The sequence below is a fragment of the Nerophis lumbriciformis genome, linkage group LG19 (genome assembly GCF_033978685.3).
Source record: "Nerophis lumbriciformis linkage group LG19, RoL_Nlum_v2.1, whole genome shotgun sequence".
Lineage (NCBI taxonomy): Eukaryota > Metazoa > Chordata > Actinopteri > Syngnathiformes > Syngnathidae > Nerophis > Nerophis lumbriciformis.
The window spans coordinates 12580083-12602395 of record NC_084566.2 but is presented as its reverse complement, the minus strand read 5'-3'; the positions used below and the strand labels follow the sequence as shown (position 1 = coordinate 12602395).

Here is a 22313-nt window from a genome sequence, read left to right as displayed (position 1 = left end):
TCAACTGGCGTCGGAAACAAACAAATGCAGAGAAGTCAAACAGGCAATTAAACGTGTACATTAGAATGCTTAACTATATAATGAACTTACATTCGTCAGTGACGCACCGCAGTGCTGTACAATATTACACGTTTTATATATACTGTATATATACAAGCAGCAAATGTAAATGACGTGCATTCACCGCTCTGTGCTCTGCTGTGGGTAGAATGAATGGGCGCGCCCACAATGCCTTGCGCTCTTAAGGTGGACGGCTCATAATAGTCTCTTAAGGTGGACGGCTCATAATAGTCTCTTAAGGTAGCACAGAGTTTGGGAACCTTTCTAACAACATGTCTTTTTTTAAGATTCTGAAGATGATTAAAAAAAAAACGCTTGCAAGATGCGGCTAATGGGAGATGTTGTACCCTTCAAAGCCCTGTAAAACAAGTTCAAACCCCTATTTACACAGTGCAAGTACATATATATTGTTGAATATATATGTACTATAGTTGAATATGCTACAAAAACAACATATTTGATGTTCAAACTGATAAACGTTTTTTTTTGCAAATAATCATTAACTTTAGAATTTGATGCCAGCAACACGTGACAAAGAAGTTGGGAAAGGTGGCATTAAATACTGATAAAGTTGAGGAATGCTCATCAAACACTTATTTGGAACATCCCACAGGCGAACAGGCAAATTGGGAACAGGTGGGTGTCATGATTGGGTATAAAAGTAGATTCCATGAAATGCTCAGTCATTCACAAACAAGGATGGGGCGAGGGTCACCGCTTTGTCAACAAATGCGTGAGCAAATTGTTGAACAGTTTAAGAAAAACCTTTCTCAACCAGCTATTGCAAGGAATTTAGGGATTTCACCATCTACGGTCCATAATATCATCAAAGGGTTCAGAGAATCTGGAGAAATCACTGCACGTAAGCAGCTAAGCCTGTGACCTTCGATCATCAACAAGCGACATCAGTGTGTAAAGGATATCACCACATGGGCTCAGGAACACTTCAGAATCCCACTGTCAGTAACTACAGTTGGTCGCTACATCTGTAAGTGCAAGTTAAAACTCTCCGATGCAAGGCGAAAACTGTTTATCAAGACCACCCAGAAACGGCGTCGGCTTCGCTGGGCCTGAGCTCATCTAAGATGGACTGATACAAAGTGGAAAAGTGTTCTGTGGTCTGACGAGTCCACATTTCAAATTGTTTTTGGAAACTATGGACGTCGTGTCCTGCGGAACAAAGAGGAAAAGAACCAACCAACAAAATTGAAAAGCCAGCATCTGTGATGGTATGAGGGTGTATTAGTGCCCAAGACATGGGTAACTTACACATCTGTGAAGGCGCCATTAGTGCTGAAAGGTACGTACAGGTTTTGGAGCAACATATGTTGCCATCCAAGCAACGTTACCATGGACGCCCCTGCTTATTTCAGCAAGACAATGCCAAGCCACGTGTTACATCAACGTGGCTTCATAGTAAAAGAGTGCGGGTACTAGACTGGCCTGCCTGTAGTCCAGACCTGTCTCCCATTGAAAATGTGTGGCGCATTATGAAGCCTAAAATACCACAACAGAGACCCCCGGACTGTTGAACAACTTAAGTTGTACATCAAGCAAGAATGGGAAAGAATTCCACCTGAGAAGCTTAAAAAATGTGTCTCCTCAGTTCCCAAACGTTTACTGAGTGTTGTTAAAAGGAAAGGCCATGTAACGCAGTGGTGAACATGCCCTTTCTCAACTACTTTGGCACGTGTTGCAGCCATGAAATTCTAAGTTAATTATTATTTGCAAAAAAAAAATTAAGTTTATGAATTTGAACATCAAATATCTTGTCTTTGTAGTGCATTCAATTGAATATGGGTTAAAAATTATATGCAAATCATTGTATTCCGTTTATATTTACATCTAACACAATTTCCCAACTCATATGGAAACGGGGTTTGTGTATATATACAGTATGTATATATTATATATATATATATATATATATATATATATATATATATATATATATATATATATATATATATATATATAAATTGTTTACAAATTTGGTAAATAAGTAACCAAAAAATGTATATTTTGTTGTTTTCTTACTGTACCGAAAATTAACCGAACCGTGACCTCTAAACCGAGGTACGTACCGAACCGAAATTTTTGTGTACCGTGACACCCCTGTGTGTGTGTGTGTGTGTGTGTGTGTGTGTGTGTATATATGTGTGTGTGTCAGTGACGTGTAGTCCGCCTCACCTGCCATCATGGAAAGAAAATTTTTTTTTTAATTGTTATATGTATCTAGTGATAAAACTATAAAGTTATTTTCCATTTAACTTCACCAGTTTTAGATTATTTTTATTCAAAATCGCTGAATTTTCACATTTGCCGTTCAAATACTGAGAAGAGACGGTGCGGTGAACAGCAGCCAGTCGAGGCACGTCACTCAGTGCCGCAACATGGATTGCGCAATGACTCGGCTACCTGCTGGCCCGCTGTGCAGTGAGACTGTATTGCTATATGAACTATATTATACATTTCCATAGTTTAGTTAGCTGAGGTATATAATGTACAGTGTATTTTGTCAACAACTGTATGTGTGTAAAGTATTTCTTGTGCTGAGCGATCATAAAACGGCTGCAAAAGACGCACTGTGTGAGGCTCGCCTCCTGCACCCCCGCTGTTATGCCCGTTTGATTGTGGACTATTACTGACACCTTGTGGCGATGGGAAATGTTGCGCGTCATTAGTTTGGGCACTTCCGGTTTACGATCTTAGTCCAGTTTATGAGACAATGACAGACAGACAAGTTGTGTTAGCTCTTACAAGCCTTGGAAAAGATAAGTCTGTAAGTAAACTGTTTGACTTGTTTATGTGGCTCAATATGAAGGTGGAAAGTGGCTAAATTTGATAGTAAGATGTGTATTGTGGGCTTTGTACCGAGGATGTCGTTGTGGCTTGTGCAGCCCTTTGAGACACTTGTGATTTAGGGCTATATAAATAAACATTGATTGATATTGAAAAAACGATTTTTGTGCACTAATTCAATGGATGTTTGAGGACTTAAAATGGCTGCCGGTCGCAAATTTCCACCATAGAAGTAGTTTCAACGCTCAGCAGTATTTGTTTGGTGATAATGCTGTATATTTGTGTAAAGCTAATGTTTACATATTGTGTATTACCTTTCAGTATGTTGGTTGAATCATATAGCTTATACATTTTCATTGTGTGTATTTCAGTTTTACAAATAAATAAATAAAATAAAAGTCCAGTGCAAGACAAAGCAAGATCAACAACAATAAAGAGCCTAAATGGATTCATCTGCTTTGGAACTTTATTAGAACGTCCTGGATTGGTTGTTAGCTGTCTGCCAAGCTGTACAACCTCAACACATATAGTGAGGGCAGAACACCCGCCGTAGAATTGTTATATCAACTAAAGCCCACACTGCAGACTGCAGGTGTACTTAATTCACAACTCCTCCAACACGAACATTGTTTTTGCACTTTTTGGCTTCTTATTAAATAACTTTTGTAACCTATTTTCATGGGCTTTCCTCTTTGTGATGTTAAGTTCCTGTTATGCGCTGTTATACAGTATATACCTTGAGCTCTTATTTTGAAGGCGCTAAGAGCGGAAGTGATGTCACGTTGCGGAGGTTTTTGAAAGAAGGTAAATAAAGTGGTCCTCGTGTAAACTGGAGCCTCCGTGTTTGTTATTTTGTAGTTTCATACAGTATAGGCGACATTTATAAACCCTCGGTTACACTTTTTTAAATAGATTCAATCTTGCACGTGGAAAGTTTAAGTGAGGGCTTTAGTTGCGGCGCATGGACTTAATTTCTAAGTAAAGGTAAGACCATAACGTTTTTTTAATTAAATGTGCTTTTTTGTGTGCTACAGTTTGTATGTGTAAAGTTAAAGTACCAATGATTGTCACACACACACTAGGTGTAATGATATTTGTCCTCTGCATTTGACCCATCCCCTTGATCACCCCCTGGGAGGTGAGGGGAGCAGTGGGCAGCAGCAGCGGCGCCGCGCCTGGGAATCATTTTTGGTGATTTAACCCCCAATTCCAACCCTTGATGCTGAGTGCCAAGCAGGGAAGAATGCTGGTATGAGCTTTTAAACATAACCCGTTAACTGCTGCCAATCAAATGGTGAATAAGATACTCTTTAGGGTTCATATGTTTGTAAATCTGACTGTAATGAAGTCAGTGCCTCACCAGCCATCAACCTCACCGCACGTCACTGATATGTGTGTATATATATATGTGTGTGTATATATATATATATATATATATATATATATATATATATATATATATATATATATGTATATGTATATATATATATATATGTGTGTGTGTGTGTGTGTGTGTGTGTATGTATATATATATATATATATATATATATTAGGGGTGTGGGGAAAAAATTGATTCGAATTCGAATCGCAATTCTCACGTTGTGCGATTCAGAATCGATTCTCATTTTTAAAAAGTCGATTTTTTAATTTTTTTATTTAAACATTATTTTTATTTATTTATTTATTTTTTTAATTAATCAATCCAACAAAACAATACACAGCAATACCATAACAATGCAATCCAATTCCAAAACCAAACCCGACCCAGCAACACTCAGAACAGCAATAAACAGAGCAATTGAAAGGAGAGACAAACACGACACAGAACAAACCAAAAGTTGTGAAACAAAAATGATTATCAACAACAGTATCAATATTAGTTACAATTTCAACATAGCAGTGATTAAAAATCCCTCATTGACATAATCATTAGACATTTGTAAAAAAAAATTAAAAAAAAAGAACAATAGTGTGACAGTGGCTTACACTTGCATCGCATCTCATAAGCTTGACAACACACTGTGTCCAATATTTTCACAAAGATAAAATAAGTCATAGTTTTGGTTCATTTAATAGTTAAAACAAATTTACATTATTGCAATCAGTTGATAAAACATTGTCCTTTACAATTATAAAAGCTTTTTTACAAAAATCTACTACTCTGCTTGCATGTCAGCAGACTGGGGTAGATCCTGCTGAAATCCTATGTATTGAATGAATAGAGAATCCTTTTGAATCGGGAAAAAAATCGTTTTTGAACCGAGAATCAAGTTGAATTGAAAAAAAAAATCAATTTTGAATCGAATCGTACCCCAAGAATCGATATTGAATCGAATCGTGGGACACCCAAAGATTCACAGCCCTAATATATATATATACACACACATAAAACCGAACCGAAATTTTTGTGTACCGTTACACCCCTAATATATATATTAAGGCTGGGCAACGATTACATTTTTTTATCAGAATTAATCGCACTATTTTTCCGATTAATCACGATTAACTGCATTGAATACGCATAACCCAATAATGAATTCAAAAGTAGTGTGTCGTGCACCTTTTATTGGAATATTCTCCCATATGAACAAAAGCACCAAAACATTTGTTGTGCAAACACAATTTAAATCAGTACTTGTTAAACAGTAGCAGTTAAATAGAAAATAAATTGCATTCACTTATACACAAAAAATATCCTCTACATATTCATGCTGCATTTACATATTTTTTCTCTCTTACATGAAATCGGACAGGATATTGAGTAATATGATGTAAAACATACCTGCAAGGTTCCAGTAGCGTTTCCAACCTCTGCAGCTCGTCCATTTCAGCTGGAGTTGGCATGGCAATCTTGGTGCTTGTGGTGAGGACGTCACTCAGAGGCTGTTCGTTTCTGCGGATGCTTTTTTATCATGTCCAGAGTTGAATTCCATCTGGTAGGAACATCTTGCACAAGGGCCTCTTTTTTCTGTCCCTGTTCAGCTATTTTTTGCTCTAATTCTGCTGCATTTGCTGGACTGTGTTTAAAGTGCCCGACAACTTTTCTGCACTTGGAAAGGACGTTGTCAAACGCACTGTTGTGCAGACAAATAGTGACAGAACGCTGAAGACGGTGCGCAAAGCAGGGGATATGATCAAAAGGCAATTGTCTCGCAGCAGCAATCATATTTTGTGCTTAGTGTGGTGACTTTATCTGTCAAATTCCACTTCTGTATAACTTCAGTGAAGTGCCCCGCACATATTTCAGCATAATGCCTCTCCTCTGTTTTCATTAAAAACAGAGCATGTGAATGCAGCACCTAATTTCATCAATATAATGCACTGTAACTCCGAGGTGATTATGGTTACCGATTGATGTCGTCCCCACTGAGAGCAAATACAGCTGCACGTTGTAAAGTTGTCACTTTTACAGTCCTCTTCTTTTCATACAACTCGTGTATTCTTCGTGCGATGGTGCGTCTTGATGTTTTGTTTTCTTCCGCGTTCTCCTTCCTTTTCCGCAGGAGACAGCAGTAGGCGTTAACAAAATAAAAGCATGTAAACAACGTACGCAAATGCGCAATAAAATAATTGTCTGCGTTAATAGATTGATGGGTTACCTCGAAATTAACGCATTAAATTGCCCACCCCTAATATATATATATATATAAAACGGTACACAAAAATTTCGGTTCGGTACGTACCTCGGTTTAGAGGTCACGGTTCGGTTCATTTTCGGTACAATAAGAAAACAACAAAATTATAAATTTTTTGGTTATTTATTTACCAAATTTGTAAACAATGGCATAACATACATATACACACAGGGTCCATTGCCAGGGTTAATGTGGTCAACATATATAAAATAAAAACTAAATAAGATAAGGCTCAGAATGGTTTCTTAACAAAACCTTTCTACATATAAAGTGCTTTTTTGATTGATTGATTGATTGAGACTTTTATTAGTTGATTGCACAGTACAATACATATTCCGTACAATTGACCACTAAATGGTAACACCCGAATAAGTTTCTCAACTTGTTTTAAATCGGGGTCCACGTTAATCAACATTAAACTGCCTCAAGTTGTTGCTCAGATTAAATAAAATGACAAAACTTTTCTTCTACAGATAAAAAGTGCAACATTAAACAGTTTCAAGTCAACTCAGCCTCAGATTAACTTTTCTCCCCCCCCAGCCTGGCTAACTTGGCAGTAAGAGGATATATGGGTTTATTGTTCTTCCACCATAGAAGTGGGTCAAAATCTAGTTTTTAATGCAATATGGTCTTAAATCTGCTGCTATAAAAACATTTGTTATTGCTTTAGCCCTGTGTTGCACCTTTCCCGCTTCCGGCTCCCAGACCGTAGTCGAGGAGCGCAGGGGAGACACTTCTCCAGGGCCGATGTATTCTCGGGGGCAACACCTTTCACTCTACCCGGCAGTGGGTCTCCACAGCTCCGGACTCCAGGGTAAATGACGAGTCCGGCGATTAGTTGCAAATCGTGGCTTTATTGAGGTCTTGCACACAGCCAATCCAACAAAACACTGGCCACTCCCCGCACTCACGCTACCGCTCCCTCACCTCTCTCGCCCACACACTCACATACGTCACTCACCTCACATGCTGTCACATGTTAAAGGGCCACACACACACTACTCTCATAACACCTGCCTGACTCGCTGAGGAGAGGCTGCTTGAATGCGGTGGTGACGCTTCAAATGGGTTAACATGTTTGACGTGTTGTCAGAAGCAGCTGCTGAACAATGTCGGCAAACCTCCGTCCTCCATTGTTGTATCGCGCAGCCAAAGTGTTCCCAAACGGGAGATCTTAACAAGGCAGTGCGGTGAGGTTCATCACTGGTGAGGCACTGACTTCATCACAGTCAGATTTACAAACATATGAACCCTAAAGAGTATCTTATTCACCATTTGATTGGCAGCAGTTAGCGGGTTATGTTTAAAAGCTCATACCAGCATTCTTCCCTGCTTGGCACTCAGCATCAAGGGTTGGAATTGGGGGTTAAATCACCAAAAATGATTCCCGGGCGCAAATCACCAAAAATGATTCCCGGGCGCGGCGCCGCTGCTGCCCACTGCTCCCCTCACCTCCCAGAGGGTGATCAAGGGGATGGGTCAAATGCAGAGGACAAATTTCACCACACCTAGTGTGTGTGACAATCATTGGTACTTTAACTTAACTTTAACTTTACACATACAAACTGTAGCACACAAAAAAGCACATTTTAATTTAAAAAAGTTATTATGGTCTTACCTTTACTCATAAATGAAGTCCATGCGCAGCTCCTTTTGAACAAAAGCATCGATAACTTGTTTATAGAAGTCTTCCTTATTTTTCTTCAGTTTTAAAAGTCTCTCTGTCTCGATGGAGATCTTCCTTTAAGTATTACCTCCTGCTTGGATTGAAAGTCCAGTTTAGAAAACTGTTTTATTTTAGATATGTAATCCTCCATGTTAAAAGTCCAGGCAAGAGGAAAAAATAAACGATCGCTGCTAACTGTTGCTGCTTGTTGTCACTTCTTCTGCAGCCGAGTAGTCGCAAGAATGATCTCTGGGATCACTAGCGCCCTCTACCACCAGGAGGTGGGATTACTGCAAGTCTCAGCCAGTGCGTCTTCGCAGCCGTTTTATGATTGCTCAGCACAAGAAATACATTACACACATACAGTTGTTGACAAAATACACTGTACATTATATACCTCAGTTAACTAAACTATGGAAATGTATAATATAATTCATATAGCAATACGGTCTCACTGCACAGCAGGCCAGCAGTTAGCCAAGTCATTGCACAATCCATGGTGAGGCTCAACTCAGTGACGTGCCTCAACTGGCTGGTGACTCATCGCAAGTCTCTTCTCAGTATTTGAATGGCAAATGTGAAAATTCAGCGATTTTGAATAAAATAATCTAAAACTGGTGAAGTTAAATGGAAAATAACTTTATAGTATAATCACTGGATACATATAACAATTAAAATTTTTTTTGTTTGTTTTTACATTTTTTTTCTTTCCATGATGGCACGTGAGGCCCTGCCTCCCCTGACTGCACGTCACTTATATATATATATATATATATATATATATATATATATATATATATATATATATATATATATATATATATATATATATATATATATATATATATATACGCACGCACGCACAAATAACAATTGTTAAGGAACTTAAGCTTGTTAACATCTCTTAAAAATGTTTTTTTTCTTGTGTCTGTCACTCCAGATGTGTGTGTTTAGCGGTGGGATTTTTAGGTCTGCTACGTCTGGTCTCTCGGCCTGCGAAAGAAACACCCAAACCGCTGGACTTTCATGTCAGCCCTGAGTATAGAAAGGTAAGAATACTATACATTTTCACTCATTCAGTACCGCTGATGCTGGTCAAATCCTTTTTTTAAAGTCAAAGTTTCACTTTAGTCCACCACAATTATTAACCACCAAGTGTCCATCTCATCATTTTTAAATGACATCAGCACTTTACTTTAGAGCTGAAACGATTACTCGAGTAATTCGATGACAAAATATATTCGAGGAATTTTCGCTTAACGCGTCGTTAAGTTTTTTTTGTTTTTTTTTATTTCGGCATTTTGCCTCGTTTAGTAGTCAAAGCTCATGTTTCGGCCTCTTGCCCACACACAGACGTATACTTTTACAAACACTGGTCAAAGTGTAGAGATCCAAAACTCTCTGCTCAGCGCATGCGTGTACATGGCACAAGCGAAGACTTGTGATGACGTCACGGTTGTGCGCTGTCATTTCCAAACTCAACAACACTGCCTTGCTGCCTTTTAAACACATTGTAAGATGACTTACTGTTTGTTGAATGTAAACATTCTGCTCTTTTTACTCAACATTAATAAAAAGACACATCAAAATGGGCTTTGCGACGATCCCGCCGGTGCTAATGACAGTCAGCTGTTTTGAATCTAATCGCTGTGGAACCACCTGATGGAACAGCTTTGACAAGCAAGAGTTTTTGCTCTGTGTCATAAGAAAGATGCAACATTATCTTGTGTTTTTAGTCTTTGTTTAACGACAAATCTTGAAGTTAACTTACGCGTCTTGCTTCCATGAGCCGGGCGCGACCATGTTTACACGTAAAAAGTGAACAAGCAAATGAAAGACAATGTAGCGTCCTCCTTGTAGTGTGTATTGAGGTTAAAGACAATATACACTTCATTACACATGTACGATGTCACTATAAGGATGATTAACAGCTTTATAATTCCATGACAATTTTGCAGTTTTGCACGCACGTCCGTGTGCGTTATATAGGCACTTAAACATGCAATGTGGTTTCCTTGGCTCGTTAGAAATAATGTAGACTTCACTGCACATGTAATACATCACCATGTTGCTGAACATGTTATAATTCTATCAATGTTGGGTTTCAGCAGCAAAGGCGTGCATTCGCTCTTTAATAATGTTCCCAGGATTCTGTGGACGTGCAGGCTGGTTTTAAAGATAATGTACATGTCATTGTACGTCTCAAGTATATCAAAATAAACACAATAGGAGGTGTAATGCTGCACCAAGTCAGATATTGCTGCTTTTTTCAGGCTTCTGATTGGACAAAATGTGCATGACAGCAGGTGTATGTGTTTGTGTGAAGACATAGACAGTTTTGAAACTAACCTTGTGTGGATGGAGATTGTTTTAACCCCAAATATGTGTTTTTGAAACTTTCCATATTCGTGTGGACATGACCTTAAAGGCGCTACCTAATCCACTTTTTATGTTTGATATAATGAAAACTGTTCTGTTTTATTTTTGATACTATGAATATAGTTTTATTTTAACTTTCTCAGTTAATATTAATTTTGAACTAATTTTATATATGTGTGTTTTCATCTCAAACGTGTTATGATGGCAAAATGAACATTCATTAATATTTTGCATGCAAAAAATGCTAAATATGTTGGAATGTTTTAATTAGCTTAACATTTTTCTACGAGGTTGTAGACTTGCATTGTGGTGATTGTGTGCTTGAAGTTGACCTTTACTTACTGCATTCTTAAAATTGAAAACTGTTGTCGTCATTATTAAGTGGTGTGTCTTTTTATATTGTTTATGTATTGTTGGCAGGTTCAAAACAGCTCAGCGGATTTGCGTGGAGAAACCACCATTTAAACAGCACCGTATAATAATCATCAAAAACGCAAGAGACAAGAACTTCGTTTATGCGGTCACACCACACAGCGCACCTGTTTTTATTAGCACACACAAATTGGTACAATCAACCACGGACGCATTTCAGCTGTGCGTGTCAGACTTCAATAATGAAAACAGGCGTTTAGGAAATAAAAGACAATTAGGGCAAACGCAATAATTGAGGGTACATCATAACATGTATAATTAAACCTTAATTAAGCAAAAATATTGCTCCGGCCCGGCTGCACCAAATAATAATATAAATCCATTTAATAAAGTCAAAATACAAATAAGAAAACAAGAGAAGTATCCCACACTTCTCTTTTGTAAAGTAAATCTGTACAGCCGATATGGGCATCTACATCAACAATATGATTTGCCTGAGAGGCTGGACAGGACATTTTTTAAGCAAAAATATGATTTATTCGATTACTCGATTAATCGATCGGAATATTCAAGGTTCAAGGGTTTTATTCGTCACATGCAGAATACACCACAGTGAAATGCTTTTTTCCATGCTCTTCAGATATTGCGTACAGTGGGATCCAAACACTAGTTGCTGAATCTAATACACTAAATACAAAAAATACAACAATTTGTATAGCTCTGATGTACATTAATTACAAGACAATAAGTGGCACAATAAGTCCCAGTAGTTATGGTAGGAGTAAAAGTAAAAGGTAGGTAAAAGTACAGTAGTCACATACAGTACCAGTGCAATATGAAATAGTATAACAGTATATACAGTATAGGAAGTAATAAATATTAAGGTGTCTAGAGTTCTTTTGGCAGTTGAGTAGTGACAGTAGTATGAACAAACAGTGTGACCTCTTTATACTCTTGTTTTTACATTATTTACAGTCATTGAATGAAGAGTATTGTAGTCCAGTAATTACAGTGGTAAGTAAAGTGATTCTTGTGCGTGCGGTTTTGTGCAATTGTGATAAAGTGTTAATCAGCGGTGCAGTTGAGCAGTCTGATGGCTTGGGGATAGAAGCTCCTCCTGAGTCTCTCCGTGTTGGCCATGAGACTCCGGTCGCGCTTGCCTGACTGCAGCAGTGAGAAGAGGCAGTTGCTTGGGTGGCTAGAGTCCCTCACTATCCTCTTGGCCTTGGATTTACACCGCCTGGTGTAGATGTTGCAGATGGTTGGGAGCACACCTCCGATGGTGCGCTCGGCTGATCTGGCCACTCTCTGCAGTCTGTTGCGGTCGTGTGCGGTGCTATTCCCAAACCAATTCGATAGAGTACTCGATTAATACAATTTTCGATAGCTGCAGCTCTACTTTACTTACTGGCTTAATTACTATATTTTTCGGCGCACCATAATCCTTTCATTTTCTCAAAAATCGACATTGTGTGCCTTTATAACCCGGTGCGCCTAATGTACGGTATAAATCTGGTTGTGCAATTGCATTTGATACATGGTGTAAAGATAAGTGTGACCAGAAAATGGTAGTCACACATAAGAGATACGTGTAGACTGCAATATGATGCCAGTAAACATCAAAACTTCAAATGTTTTGTTGAGAATATAGAACATTACACACGGCGCTCAAAAATCTGTCAAAATGTTTTAGTACGACTTTAGTATGCTATGAAGCCGCTCCGCTTGACGGATTGTTGGAGCATTACGGCTACCAACTTGAGTCCAAGTCCAGCTGCTGCACTTGTTATGGTGTGTGTATAAGGACTGCAAAATGGCACCCATTAGAAGACATATCTGGCGTTTTGTTTCGCAATATTATGCAAAACCAACTTTTCTTACCTTCTGGTACCTGCTGATGTGTATTTGGGATCTGCATAAGTCCTGAAAATTTGCGCCATTGTAGTCCGTGCAGACGCCGTAGTTGATAAGTTTATTCTTTTTCTCGAATCTTCTTGTTATGGGGCATTCATTTTCCGCTGTTGCCATGTCTAATGTGAAGTAGCGTAAAGTTCTAACTTATATCTATCAGTAGACTCGCTATGAAAGTGCTAAAAACTGCCGGTGTAGTGGGTTTACATAATTCACCCCTTTTAGTTTTTAGAGCGTTCCGGTCGGACGTTTTTTCACGGGACACATTTCCCCTGTTGTTGCACTAGTGAGCCTCGGATGTGGAGACGGTGCTCTGTTGTTGATTTAAGTGAAGTCTGAATGTTATTAAAACAGTTACCTCCATCTTTTGACACTTCTTCGACTCCCGTCCTTGCACGCTAAACCGGCACAACAAAGTTGATGGGGAGAAGACGCTGTCGAAGGTGAGCCATGTAAAAAAGACCACCCACAAAACGGCGCATCCTGAAGCGACTGTCAGAAAGCGACTTGAAGGTCTGTAAAACAAGCTATGCAACATTTTGACCAAAGAACCACCATTACACATTATGTAGACAACAAGGAAGTGTTTTCAATTTAGAAAAAAATCATAATCACCGGTGCACCTTTTGTATGAGAATAGACCCGCTCATCGGTAGTGCGCTTTATAATCCGGTGCGCCCTATGGTCCGGAAAATACGGTAAATGAAACTCCAACTGTTGGAATGTTTTAATTAGCTTAACATTTTTCTACAAGGTTGTAGACTTGCATTGTGGTGATTGTGTGCTTGAAGTTGACCTCTTACTAATCTACCCTACTTTACAGCTGGTGCATCAGCATGCGCATGAAGTTCTGGAGCGTAAATGTCACCCTGGAAGCACCAGAAAGAGTTTTTTGGCTCAACTCCCAGCTTCCAGTCGCACGACTCAACCTTTCTTGTGGAAGGACATGCCAACTCACAAAGACCTCTTCATGTATCCTCCTCCCTTTGGGTTCAGAGGTCTTCAGGGAAAAGTATCTGCTTTGCTTCAGCAGGTATAAGATAACAAATATTGATCAATTATTTCACAAAGAAGTGTTTTATTTTAATTTTTGCATGCATATTTGAGTGGCCACATGTCCAATCACGCAAAAAAAATGTCAAATGACCAAGAAACACCTTAGTTATCCTGGGAAATTATTATCTTCCACTTGCTTAATGATGTTCTGCATGCACATCTGTTGTCACTGTTGTGTGAATAACTACTACGACAGCTGTACGTTTGAATGACTTTTCTGCAACCTCTGCATCTAAACAACTCCCTTCCACCGAACTGAGTCATTCACACAAGCGCAGTGAGAAATGTAGCACCAAACAAACTCCACTTTTGTCTTTAAAGAAGAACACTTCAAATATATATATATTTTTTTGCCTTAACAGATAGTCAGGTTTAAAGTTTCAGCTTTAATAACTGAAGTAGAAGGGTAAAGAAAATGTTGTTTTGTTCATTTGGGTTTTAAGCTTTCAGTCGGCGAGCTGCTTCTTAGTTGCTGACCACATGATCTGCTGAATAGTCAGAGAATGGATAGGGGTTAGGGGGGGTTTCACATGAAACTATCATCTGACTCATGTGAGCAGGCTACTGAAGAATTTGTGTTACATGTTACAAAAAATATTTTACCTAGGGTATCTGTCACCCATTTTGTTTTAAGTTTTACGTATCATTGTAGCGACTATCTTTACAAACGGGGTGCAGCACTAATTTTCTCAATCCGTTTTGCCCACGCGCATCTATCTTCTTCACATTCTTTTTGGACACACGACAATGTCAGGCTGACAATCACTCTGCCTTTTGCTCCAAACACGAGAAAGAAGCACCTCCTACTGACTTGTGATTGGTAGGACCGTGCCGAGCTCACGCACATGGCTATTTTTAACATAATTTGCATGTGTAAAAGCGGGCGTGCCAAGCCATTCACACGTCTGCAACAGATTTCAAGTTGATTGTAATGTAAAAAAAGAAATGTGCTTGGATTTGTGTTTGCGAATGCTTAAATACATCACAATTTTTACTTGCCTATACTGTTTTCTGATCATATGTCCATACTAGTAGGAAAGCTACACAACTTTCATTGTCAGTTCACTGTCAGCAATTCAATCTGTGTCATGATAGTGAGGGCCCTCCCCATTCATCTCTGCATGTACAGTTCTAAGGTGTTGGGAAGGTTGCTTCCCACGGCCTTCTGTGTAGCCTTCACCACGCTCTGCAGTGCCTTCTTCTCGTGCCATACAGAGATGCCGGTGCAGAGCATGCTCTCAATCAATCAATCAATCAATCAATTCCTTTATTGGCATTGTCATAATAACACTTAAGTCATACATGAACAACAAGATTTTGTTTGAGCTTTGTCCAGCGGCATAGAAACTGCATTGATGTGCAGGTTGTCCACCACACAGTTATAAAAGCTCCTCAGGACTGAGCTTCCAAGTCCAGCTCGCCGTAGCTTCCTGAGGAAGTAGAGTCGCTGGTGGTTCTTCCTGACCAGACAGGATGCATTGGTGCTCCAGGTGAGGTCCTTGGTCATACACCAGCGTAGTGAACAGGAGGAGGCTCAGCACACATTAAGTAAGTCGGACCCGTTTCCAGTGAGGGTTAGACTCGGGGATTAAATCACCAAAATGATTCCCGAGTGTGGCGACCGCTGCCGCTCACTGCTCACCTCTCCTCCCAGGGGATGGAACAAGGGAATGGGTCAAATGCAGAGAGTAATTTCCCCACACCTAGTGTGTGTGTGTGACTATCAGTGTTACTTTAACTTTTTAACTTTAACTCTGCCAGGGCTGCCCTTTGCCACAGATTCTTTTTATACCATTTTATGGATAGAATTTCTAGGCGTAGTCAGAACGTTGAGGGGATCTGGTTTGTTGCCTGCAGGATTAGATCTCCGCTTTTTGCAGAGGATGTGGTCCTGCTGGCTTCATCTGTCCAGGATCGCTGGATCGGTTCGCAGCCAAGTGTGAAATGACTGGGATGAGAATCAGCTCCTCCAAGCTCGAGTCTATGGTTCTCGCCCGGAAAAGGGTGGAGGGCCATTCCCGGGTTTGGGAGGAGATCCTGCCCCAAGAGGAGTAGTTAAAGTATCTCAGAGTCTCTTTCACGAGTGAGGTGAGGTGAGGTGAGACCACATCCGACCTGTAGAAGGCCTCGGGGAAAACCCAGGACACGTTGGGGAGACTGTCTCCCGGCTGGTTTGGGAACGCCTTGGGCTTCCACGGGAGGAGCTGGACAAAATGGCTTGGGTAGGGAATTCTAGGCTTCTCTGCTTAGGCTGCTGGCCCCGCGACCCAGCCACGGATAAGCGCAAGAAGATGGATGAATGTATCCATTAAGTCATATCCAATTGTATTTCCAATCCGCAAAGTATGTGAAAATACAGTCTAAACATCACAACATTTCACACAATTTAGACGGCCATTTTGAATATTCCACTCCGAATGTCTTCGGAAATTTTTGTAGATTCGGGGTTGGATGATGTCACAATGGGAGCGTTTCTGCAGTCTGACCATATCAGTAGATCAATCATACTGGAAATATAAAAAAAGAATAAAATACAGATGTGCTGTCTATCATTCTCAATCCCTATGTAAGACTATGGTTTTTTTTATATGCATTCTAAGTCATAAATAAATAGTCTGCTAACAATTAAGTCAATGGAGACTCTCTATTCCGCCCACAAAGCCCTCTAAATAACATTTAGAGGGCTAACCACTTAAAAACACAATTCTATTTACATATTGTGACCTGAATATTAAACAAATATTAGCAAAATTGTTATTGTAAGTGCTAACGCAGACACATCATTTTTTTGCGGCGCTTATTGATAACAGAGGTAACAAGCTTGTGCTGCAGCATTGAGCCGGCTGGTGTCCTGCTGCCGCATCGCGTATCGTCCAAGTTATTCTAGATTATACATCATGCCTCTCATCTGGATAATAGGAGGAGTTAGCCATAAATCTAGAAGTTGTTCATCTGTGACATTCAATTTATACCGACGGATGGAGACAAATGCACGATAACGAAAGACAGGGTCTGAAGGCATCAACCTTTCCTTTTAACCCTTTGTGTGGATTATGATGAATCCTTCATCCAAACAGGAATATGGATATCATGTCAGTCATCATTGCAGTGACAGCAGACACTGTACAGTAAGCGATGATTTTATTAAGTTTGTAGTTTGTATTTCTTGTTTAGCACTTAGCAATACTGCTACATGATGCTATAGTGTTTCACTAAAACTGGATTTGTTTATTTTGATAGTCAATTAGTCAACGATTATCTTAACGATTAGTCGACTAATCGGATAATAAAGCGTACACATTTAATGGCTCTAATTTATCCATTGACATCTAGATAGAGCTGAAGTTTTTTTAGGTATGTGCTTAAGGACGGCGTGGCGCAGTGGAAGAATGGCCGTGGGCGACCCGAGGGTCCCTGGTTCAATCCCCACCTAGTACCAACCTCGTCATGTCCGTTGTGTCCTGAGCAAGACACTTCACCCTTGCTCCTGATGGGTGCTGGTTAGCGCCTTGCATGGCAGCTCCCTCCATCAGTGTGTGAATGTGTGTGTGAATGGGTAAATGTGGAAGTAGTGTCAAAGCGCTTTGAGTACCTTGAAGGTAGAAAAGCGCTATACAAGTACAACCCTTTTTTTTTTTTTACGAACAACAAAATTGACTAATTCATTCATAAATATTTATATATGCTGCAACTGTGCTGCTCATTCAGCTGTTACAAAAATTAAAATGACTAATGAAATGTCCATTTAAAAGGCAAAGTCCTAAAAAAAAAAAAAAGAATTAACCTTGTTTATAATAGCAGCAATAAAAACAAATTACAAATCTAACTTCCTCAAAAAGAAAATCATTTTGTGACGTTTAAAAAGCTGCATGCTGGTATATTGACTATTGATTAACTCCTGGCAGTTTTAGCACTCTAATAGACTCAATGTGTAGAATTGTATATATGATTAATTATCAAAATGTTGGCTATTTAATAGATTGTATGTTTAATCTTATGAGACCTCTGCATTGGTCTCTCTCTCTCTTTCTTTCTCTCCCGCTCTCGTGTGTGTGTATGCATGCGCAGTTAAAGTTCCTTTTTTTATGGCATAACAAAATGACGCTGCTTTAAAACTTGAATTGATGTAGATATAGTTTAGCTGGCTGACTTTGGCTAAAATGATAGGTACTTTTCTCAGAACTTTGTCTCACTCTTGTTAGCTAGCTAGCAACGTGGAAGCTAACTACTCTTACCGCATCCTCCCTCCAAATGTTTGACATCATGTGTTCACTTTCAATGCTCGCGTATCACAGATTTACTGCCATAACAACAATGTCCGCTTTGCAAAATGAGTATGATATTCATGTTTTGAACAAAAATAAAAGGAAATATCAATCAATCAATCAATCAATGTTTATTTATATAGCCCTAAATCACAAGTGTCTCAAAGGGCTGCACAAGCCACAACGACATCCTCGGTATAGCCCACATAAGGGCAAGGAAAAACTCACCCCAGTGGGACGTCGATGTGAATGACTATGAGAAACCTTGGAGAGGACCGCATATGTGGGTAACCCCCCCCCTCTAGGGAGACCGAATGCAATGGATGTCGAGTGGGTCTAACATAATATTGTGTTGAGGGTCTAACATAATATATCCTTACACTTTACATGTTTTCACTGGCGATGTTTTTACAAGTGACCCACTTCGGGCTAGAAGCGATGACGTCACGACTATTGTCAATACATTTTATCGTTGCAGCTCTATATAAGGTTTTGTTTAATAACTTTTCCCAAAGTAATTGTTGTTGGCTCTCACAAAGTCTGCATGATTTGCACTGTTAGTGGGGTGGGGATCTGTGGTTCCTACCTCGACATCTCGGATCACGTGACTGGCTCGTTCATTAACTCTCAAAATGGCTTGGGAATCTCTGTAAGATTTATACTATTTTGATCAGTTCTAATTGATTGCAAACTCTGTAATTGTTTCAGTGATATAAATGAGATATATATGATAATTAACTTAAATATAAAGGCAACATGTTTTTCCATTCTACTGATACTTGACGTATTTATTGAGAACTTTATTATTTTTGGATGTAAATTGTGTACAAATTATATACCGGTACAAATAAAGTACCGCTGTACTAATGAATATATCTTTGATCATCATGGCGCCGATCACGGCTGCCTCGGTGCTCTTGTGCGCTCTGTTTTGTTTGTTTTTGTGCGTAAATTGTGTGTCCGCGTGCTCTTACACCCACAAAGAGCTACTGAACATCAGATCCATCACCCCTACGGACTTGTTACCGTCATCTTAGCGTCAGCTACGGATTTGGTCCATTCTTTGATCAAAAGAGGGAAACCGCACCGAAGAGGAAAGCGAGGGGGCGCCCTTGTCCGTCTCCGCAGACTGGGATTACGCACGCCCTTACCTGCCATCTTTCTCTCCAACGTCCGCTCACTTGCCAACAAGATGGACAAGCTAGCGTTGCTGATGAGAAGAAACAAGGACTTTTCCTCATCTTGTGTCTTGTGCTTCACGGAGACGTGGCTGAGCGCGAGTGTCCCGGACAGCGCGGTTCAACTGGAGGGCTTTCATCTTCTCCGCGCGGACCGAGACGCAGGGCTCTCCGGCAAAAAAAGAGGCGGTGGAGTCTGCTTCTTCATCAACAGCAACTGGTGTACAGACGTGACGGTGATATCCCAACACTGCTCTCCTTCTCTGGAATATCTTTTCATTCACTGTAAGCCCTTTTTACTCACCGTGTGAGATTGTTTAATTCATACTGGTGGCTGTCTACATACCGCCCGGCGCGGACGTGCGTGACGCTCAGCGCATGCTTGCAGGCCAGATCTTACATGTGGAACGGTCTTTTCCGCACTCTCTTGTTATCGTACTTGGTGACTTTAACAAGGGAAATTTGAGCCAGGAATTACCTAAGTATAGGCAGTTTATTAAATGCCCGACCAGTGAGGAGAACACTTTGGATCACTGTTACACTACAATAAGCAAGGCATATCATGCAGCCCCGTGCGCTGCTCTTAGACTATCAGATCACGTGATGATGCACTCAATCCCTTCATACAGACAGAGACTGAAACTGGCTAAACCCGTTATGAGGACCATTAAGTGTTTCACCGCCGAGGCTGTGGAGGAGCTGCGTGCATGTTTGGAGACGACAGACTGGGAGGCAATTGGATCAGCCACAAACAATCTGGACGAGTATACGGACACGGTGACCTCATACATTCAGTTCAATGAGGCGCGCATCATTCCAACGCGCACCAGGGCTTCTTATAACAACGACAAGCCCTGGTTCACACCCAAGCTCCGACAGTTGCGCAAGAAGAAGGAGGCTGCGTGGAGAAGCGGGGACCGGAGTATGTACAGAGAAGCGAATTACCACTTCAACAGGGAAGTGGAGAAAACTAAATCTGTTTACTCTAACCGTCTACAGGAACAGTTCCGCTCCAATGATTCTGCGGCCGTTTGGAGAGGGCTAAGGGCCCTTACGAACTATAAGCCCTCCCGCCACCTGAACAGTTTTTTCCCCTCGGCCATCAGGCACATGAACGATAACAAGATCTGATAGCTCAGTTACAGCTCTTTTTATTACCAAATCTGTGTTATACGTGTTTTATGTTGCACGATTGCACCAAGAAAAATTCCTAGTTTGTGAACCCGTTCTCAAACAATGGCAATAAAAACTATTCTGATTCTGATTCTGAATTAAAAACTGTACTATACTGTCTTTGAAAAATACCAGTACTTTTTTTTCATGCGCATGCTGCTGTGCAGCGGGGACGTTGCTGAGCCGAGGCGCATGTTGAGTGTGTCAACACGCACACACAGCGTGCATACAAGCACAAACATTGGGGAGAGGTAGAATGGCATAAAACTGCAATTCCATTGGTTAATAACGGGTGCGAAACCGCCGCGCTGCAAGCTGTGCTTTAAAACATGCCTCGTGTGGCCTACAGTATTACCACCTCCGCTTCAAACTAAGGTAAATATTTAGATAACAAGCATTCAGATCTGCACAACAATTTTAAAGGGCGACAGGTAATGTCAACTAGCTGGCACTAGTTGTGCCCATATATGTCATCATCGGCGGTCACTCGTGGTCGAGTATGACTGTCCTCTTTCCTGGTCTTTGTGGGTCTTCAGGTGGGCGTGGAGGCCGATTCTGGACCCGATTATTCTGGGGCAATGTGGACAAGGGAATGTAGTGGTGGTGGGTTTGGGTTGGGCCTGTTTGGTGGATGCTCTCTCCTTTCTTTGTCTGCGCTTGTCTTGTGCAGCATGGCGGAGGTCGTCATTATATTGCGCGGCACCCTCACAGACAAGGTTTCTCCACATCGTCCTGTCTTTTGCCTTGACTTCCCAAGACTTAAGGTCTATGCGACACTTTGTCAGGTTTGCCTTGATGTTATCCTTAAATCTCTTCTTTTGACCTCCCGGGGCCCGTTTCCCTTCAACAAGCTGGGAATAAAGGACTTGTTTTGGGAGGCGAGAGTCAGGCATGCGGACTACATGGCCAGTCCATCTGAGTTGGTTTTGGGCTATCGTGGCAGTGATGGTGGGCAAGGTGCGTCGGTCCTCCCAGCTGATCCTGAGGATTTTTTGAGACATCTATGATGGTAGGTCTCGAGTGCCTTTAAGTGCCTGCTGTAGGTGGTCCAGGCTTCTGACCCATACAGAAGGGTGGGGAGCACGACTGCTTTGTAGACCAGGATTTTGGTCTTTGCTTGGAGGTCACGGTTCTCGAAGACTCGCTTCCTCAGCCTTGAGAAGGCCCCACTGGCACAGCTGAGGCGGTGGTGAATTTCATCGTCAATGACAGCTTTAGATGACAGGAGGCTCCCGAGATATGGGAAGTGGTCCACATTTTCCAGTCGGATTTTGTCAATTGACAGGTTTGGTGGCAGGACAGGCGCACTACTGTTTGGCGGTGATTGGTGGAGGATTTGGGTTTTCTTTATATTGATGGCAAGACCAAGCTGTTTGTATGCCTTCGCAAAAGCAGACAGAGTGCACTGTAGGTCCTCTTCTGAGAGGGCTATGAGGGCATTATCGTCTGCATACTGCAGCTCCATGATGGATATGGTGGTGGTTTGACCTTTAGCCCTGAAACGGTTGATGTTGAGGAGTTGACCGTCGGTTCTGTACATTATTTCGACTCCCTGGGGCAGATGTATGTTTGTGAGATGAAGGATAGTAGCAACAAAAATGGAAAATAGTGTTGGAGCGATGACACATCCCTGTTTTACACCTGTGTCTACCCTAAAGGGTTCCGTTTCATCTCCACTGCCACTGAGCACTGTGGCTGACATGTTATCATGCAGTAGTCTCAGTACCCGGATGTATTTATCTGGGCAGCCAATCTTGGACAGAACCAGCCAAAGTGCCTGACGGTTAACCGAGTCGAAGGCTTTGGTGAGGTCTAT

The 22313-nt window shown here is 40.8% G+C and overlaps 1 protein-coding gene across 2 annotated transcripts in view; it reads left to right on the top strand.

The window, feature by feature from the left end:
• Positions 1–22313, top strand: part of st3gal5 (ST3 beta-galactoside alpha-2,3-sialyltransferase 5) — a 57478-nt gene that overhangs the window by 18358 nt on the left and 16807 nt on the right. For both annotated transcript variants that reach the window (XM_061979567.2, XM_061979566.1), the window contains exons 3-4: positions 9104–9212; positions 13649–13858. In XM_061979567.2, the coding sequence (XP_061835551.1) occupies positions 9104–9212; positions 13649–13858 (319 nt within the window). The remainder of the gene's footprint in view (positions 1–9103; positions 9213–13648; positions 13859–22313) is intronic.